Source organism: Polypterus senegalus, chromosome 18 (assembly GCF_016835505.1).
Source record: "Polypterus senegalus isolate Bchr_013 chromosome 18, ASM1683550v1, whole genome shotgun sequence".
NCBI classification, from domain to species: domain Eukaryota; kingdom Metazoa; phylum Chordata; class Cladistia; order Polypteriformes; family Polypteridae; genus Polypterus; species Polypterus senegalus.
Window position 1 is genome coordinate 28,644,155 of NC_053171.1, and position 6,433 is coordinate 28,650,587.

At 37.4% G+C, this 6,433-nt stretch overlaps 1 protein-coding gene across 2 annotated transcripts in view; it reads left to right on the top strand.

The window, feature by feature from the left end:
- Window positions 1-6,433, top strand: part of znf839 (zinc finger protein 839) — a 39,126-nt gene that overhangs the window by 13,683 nt on the left and 19,010 nt on the right. For both annotated transcript variants that reach the window (XM_039742295.1, XM_039742296.1), the window contains exon 4: window positions 1,417-1,509. In XM_039742295.1, the coding sequence (XP_039598229.1) occupies window positions 1,417-1,509 (93 nt within the window). The remainder of the gene's footprint in view (window positions 1-1,416; window positions 1,510-6,433) is intronic.

Genomic DNA, 6,433 nt, shown 5'->3' on the forward strand with positions numbered 1-6,433 from the left:
TAGACAAATAAGCTCTCATTTCAATACCATTAATATGTCACACTTTGAAGATGAGATGTTTAGCCTTGTTACTGAAACTAACCCCTGTGATCTAGAACACATCAATGAGGAGCCACAAAAATTTAAGGATGAGAGAGAAATGGGAACAACTGGAGAGATAAAAGGAGAAATTTGTACTGCTTGAAGCTACATTAATGCCAGGAAAACTGGCAATTGGTGGTGTACATGTGGGGAATAGAAAATGATAGCTAACAACGATGAATGACTTTGCCCCAGAGAGCGGGATTTTTTGCTGTTACAACTGGAAAATACAGAAATATCCAGCAAATACCATGCCTTGTCCTACTGGGCTGCCCTTTGTGATGATCGAGCTTTCTAGACGTCACCAGCCGTAGAGCTCTAGAGACATTTTCTTTTTTCCAGAGTTAAACTTTAAGACTAATGAATACTAGAAGGATCAAACAGGCAGATTGTGGGTAGAATAAGTATACTGATCTTGCTAGTTGCAGCAGCACATTTCTTAGTGCTGATGCTTCAAAGCTTTATGTAACAGTGAGGAGTTCTTATGTAAATGGTTTAGCTTTTGGAAGGTGTTGATTTGGGTCATTTAAAACTATTATTACTATTATTTACACACTGACAATGATTAGTTTCAGTCAACAAATTTTTTCAGCAGAACCGTGTAGAGAATATCCTGCTAACAAGTTAGATACATGCGCTTTATCTTGTCATTTTCTACTTCGGCCTTTGCAATTTTGAACCGTGCCTTCTGTCATGCTGGTGGTGAACAGAAGCAACCACATTTGTACTTCCTACTTTATCATATTAAATATTCCATGAGCATGCAGAAGGCATTTTTGTGAAATCGGATCCTTTGCATCAAATTAAACATATTTAGTAAGTTTTTTTAAGGCTTTCCTTTTATGCTGGCTTTAGGGCCTCATAGCCTGTTGAGCCAGTGAGGTGTTTGGTGTTTTTGTCTTTTGTTTGTATGTTTAAAAATTAAAGAATGAATAAACAAACAAAGCTACACTTACCAAAACACATTGTGTGGGTAAATCAGTGTTTAAAACATTTGTGAAAAAAATAACTTATTCTTTAACCAAACCTCCAAAGATGATGAGCATTAGAGGGGAGCACATTCTTGTGAAGATTAATCTTTCTGATAACTTTTTTCAGCATGCATGACACCCAAATGGAATTACTCACAGCTTTCAAGTCATAGGTTTGATTTTTTTTTATGCTGTTTTGGAAATTGTAACTGCAGTAACTAAATATTTTGATTGAGAGAAAATTCTACATTTGTTGAGATAAATTTACTGCCATTGGTCTAAAGCAATTATTGTGAACTTTAACTATAAGCTTTTTGAGTGAACCTGTTAAAGCAGAAATCAACATTTGATGATTATTCTTCAGATAATTCAGCAGTGTGGCGACGAAGAGCTCATGGAGCTTGTTCTGCCTCGGCTGGCCAGGGTCATGACTGTCTGGGAGTTTCTAATCATGAAGGTAGGTTACTGATCTTTAGAGGCTACATTAAATATGGAAGAATTTTTGCTTTTAACACTTGAAGTTGTCTTCATTGAACATGAACAGAACTGCTTTCTTACAAGGATATTTACTGCTGCATGCACTAAATACAATGTGTAAGTGTAATAAGCAACAGTATTAGGTTGCACAAAAACAATTACATTTTTTGTGGGAAATGGTGGATTTGAGTTTGAGCTTCACAAATGGAGTATACAGTAATCCCTCCTCGATCGCGGGGGTTGCGTTCCAGACCCCGATAGGTGGAAATCCGCAAAGTAGAAACCATATGTTTGTATGGTTATTTTTATATATTTTAAGCCCTTATAAACTCTCCCACACTGTTTATAAATATTCCCCGCAGAGTTATATTCTCTTAGATATTAGGTAAGATTCATTGAAATTATGTATATAAACACACTGTTTATATACAGTAAAACCTAAATATTATTTTAAAGCTATTGAGTGTCTCCGATATCACATGTTACAGCCATTACGATAGACATGCCACCAGCAATAAATACGTACAATGCAACAAAAATAGTACACAGTAAATGTGTGTACAGTGACACTAAATGCACGTACATGTACTAAGTACTGTAAGTAGAAAATTAATTATGGTTACTCACCAACAATGACACAATGACTTGTCCGATAACAATGAGTTTTATTTTACTGCACAACAAAGGAGAGCGTTACAGCCCTTAAAGGAGCCACTTCAGGCGATTGTGTAGCACTGCCGTTGTTCTTCTTCTGGCAGTCTTCAATCCAAATCCCTAAAGCAGATTCCATCCAGACTACTGCCTTATTACATCCACTTACAACTTGTTTTGCACCCTGGTTAAAAGGACACTGCGGCCGTAGATCTTATATTCCTTTCCTACTTTTTAAATAAAAAGAATCGTAGCCTTCAACAAATCCAAAACGTTTACCTTTTTGGCAATCATTAACATCTTCCGTTTGCGCTTGGGCACGGCCCCTGAAGCAGTAGCAGATTGTTTTGGAGCCATAATGAATGGCTTGACTATGCACAAAGATTAACACAAAAGAGCACAACTCTTTACACAGCGAAACACATTGATGCTGAATGAGCGAGACGAGACTTCCTGGTTAACACTGCATTCAGCAAGCAGGAACTTAACTGCGTGCTCTGATTGGTTAGCTTCTCAGTCAGGAGAACTTAACTGCGTGCTCTGATTGGTTAGCTTCTCAGTCATCCGCCAATAGCGTCCCTTGTATGAAATCAACTGGGCAAACCAACTGAGGAAGCATGTACAGGAAGTAAAAAGACACATTGTCCGCAGAACCTGAAGCAGCGAAAAATCCAGCGTTATATATTTAGTTATGCTTTCATATAAAATCCGCGATAGAGCGAAACCGCGAAAGTCAAAGCGCGATATAGCGAGGGATTACTGTAGACCCAGAAACAATTTCTGGACTTTGCATGTTGTTCTTGTATCGTTTTGGGATTACTCCAGGCACTCTGACATCTGAACACTAACTTCTTCCCATGCATATTTGGCTGAGTTGTAGCTCCAAGCTGGCAAAATATGTGTGTGAGTATGCCCTTCAATGGACAGAAGACCCATCCAGAGATGATTTCTGCTTTGTGCTTGCCAATACACATTAAGCCAATGGAGAAATTGGTTGTATTTTTGTGTAGATTACATCTTGTTGTATATTGTAACACAAAATGTTATCATTAATTTCTTTTATCTGTATTTTTATTAGAATGTCCTGAAACCTGAGATGATGTAAAATATATATACTATTAAAAGATTTTCTCAATGTCATTTATGCAAACCACTTAATCTCATACGGCATATGGTTGGGGGCATTTGAGGAATATTATGCATGTGTACTTTTTAAGGGTTTCTTTAAGATCAAACTGCAAAAATCATGTGCCAGAAGCTTTCCAACAATGGAAATGGAAATAGTTGCCGTGAAGTGTATTTGCAGTTTGAATTCTTTTATTTAATATGACTTAAATATCTCAGGCCTCGTTTGCATATGTTTGTGAAAATTGTGTGACAAGTACAGATGTCCCTAAAGATGATTGTTGTTTACAATGTAGCCAGCACATGCTGTTTTTAAAATGATTATGATCAATGAAATCCTGGGATGTATTGCATAAAACATTTTTTTCAGCTTTAAAAGGGTGTTTTCAGGCAGAACACACAAGAGGAAACTGGCCTTATGTATAGTGCTTAGAAATTCTTATTTGCCTGTTTGGAAATTGTCTTGTGTGTGTGTGTTGTTTTTATTTTTATTTATTTATTTTTTTTGCTGGACAAAACTCTTAGCACTCAGAACTAACAGTAGTGCAATTTTTCTTTAAACGGAAATCTTGCCCAATGTTTTGTAATGTCTGCTATTCTAAATATTAAATATAAGACTCTTTACTCTGTCATGATTTTCTCATTTCTGATCATGCTTTTTTGTGAATGAGTTAGGAGTCACTGATGGACCCTTGAGCAGCTTAGCTTTTCCTTTTGGACCTTGTGTGGTTTTTATGTTCAGATTGATTATCCTGAAAGACACAACATTTGATGGGGAATCAATTTTAGTTGGATTGAACATTGCGATAATTATCGGAATTCCAGCTTTGCACACCTTCCAGCAAAGCTCTCTCTGGCCTCTTTGTTTCGCTTTCATAAAATAGTTTCTATATAGTACTGTATTGTTTAGGTAATAATGACAAAAAATGTCTGTACGTGTTCAGTACAGCTGTAACCATGGACATGCCTAACTACATAATACATGTTAGCAGCAACGTAACATTCTTTCATTCAACGTTTGCAGATTACTTTCATTTTAATGACATGAAAGAGAAATACACAGAATATTTAAAATACAAGTACACATAGAAAATAGTATGAATAGAGAAGATATAAATTTATTCTGTCTCTCTCTCTCTCTCTCTCTCTCCTCCACTGTGTTAACATTCCGATTGCAGACATTGATGCTTTGGAGGACGCTCAGTAATACTAATGACCTGGGGGTTGCGAGAGACGGAGGAATGGAATTAGACTCTTTACACTGATTGGTGGTAAGCGGCCCTAGATATGACCGTTTGACTTATTAGTGCTGTTTCTTCCATGCCACTCAGGTCTTTAGCCGCACCACATTTTCCCAACTGGTTTGTCCCTTTGTAACCTCATGCACTCTGCCTGACTCCACCTCACTGCATGGATCAGGGCCAACCCACATGCTATATTATTCTCCCGACTCTCTACGAGTTGTCCCAAGGTCTAAACCCGAGACTCACCCGGAGCGAAGAAATCATCTCGATGTGCTGTGTCCCAGCCCCCCATCTGTCATTCACAGTGGTACTTCATAGCCGGTTTCTCCAGGTATCCCAGCCCCTTTGGGCAGTCTGTGCCACCTGAGGAGTATAATGTTAGGAAATGTGGCAGTTGAGGACTAAGGATCCTTAAAGTATTGAATGTTAGGCTTCACAATTGTAGATACTTTAGTTAGAAACATAGTAACAGGAATCTGTTTCTCCTTTTTCTTTTCATCATCAAACACATCTTGCAGTGGTTGTAAGCATGTTATTTCTTGGATAGGTGGGAGGCTATGGTAGGGTATGCCTAAACATCACGTCATTTGTTGTTGTGTTTTTTTTTTTGTTTTTTTTTTATTTATTTTTTTTATTTTTCAGACTTTGGTTGGTTGAAGCCACAATTGTGAAACCTGTGGATACAAAGGGCTGACTATTGTCCAATATATAGAGCACCGATCCCATTAAATAAATTCTCAGACTCTGTTAACATGGATATTATTTCTTCAGCTCTTAACCATGAGACAATGATTTATAAGCAAAGTACAATTAGACACAAACATAGACTTTTCACAGAAAAACTGAATTGATGATCGGTTTAAAATGTACCACTCTGTTTTTAATTGTCAGTCTACTTTGTATATATCAAAAAAGTCAACCGTTATTTATGTTTAAAATTGACACAAACAAAGCAACACTATAGTTTGTTATAGTTACTAAAATTAATTTTGGTGTGCAGGAAAAGTGTATTAGAAACTAGACATCTCCAGTGTTTTTACCACATTTTATAGGTTTGCTTCCCCGACCCCCTTTTGTAAGATGTAATGGTAATTTTAGACAAGAAATCCACGCTAGATGCGTTAATAACTGATTACTCCTGAATCACCAAAGTGGTATTGCATACACTAAAATGCGATGCAAAGAAACATTTATCGCAGTGCACTTCTGGTGCTTGGTTGCTGGTTGCTCTGCCTGTAGATTTGACCTCAGTTGTGTGAGGAAATAGATTCTCTTCTAAGGAAAGAGCTCTATATATCATTCTGTCTGTTAGGCATGTCTTGTTAATGTGTCAAGGTTTCAAAATACATAATCCACGTACTTTGCTTTTCCAGAAGCTATCAGTGTTTCAGCTTAAAGTACATATTTTGCTGCAGATTCCTACAACCCTTTATGTAAAGATGATGTGATTCTTGGTTTCAGTTTTAAAAACACTTCCTTTTTATTCCCCACTGGTATCCTTGAGTATGTGAGTTAATATATAGTTAAAAGAATTTTCTGAAATCCGTGTTATTGATGCCTTTTGTAATTTTGTAGACCTGCTAGGTCTTCATTCTGACTAAAAATGAAAGAGATTTGATTTCCATGGTCTGTCAGAGTAGGCAGAGGTTGGGAGCACGCACTGATGATACAGTGCATTGGCACACCCAACACAAGATAAACCAACTCGGGATCCCAAATTAGGATTAGAGTGCGGCCAGGCAATGAGTGACACTACAGCACATCATGGAACAGTGGAATCGAATGAAACCACATGAGGTTTTTTTTTATAGTGGTTGGTGTGCCAATCCTGCCACCAACCCCCAAGATTTCCCTGAAAGTTGGAGGACCTGCTTGCAGGGTTGG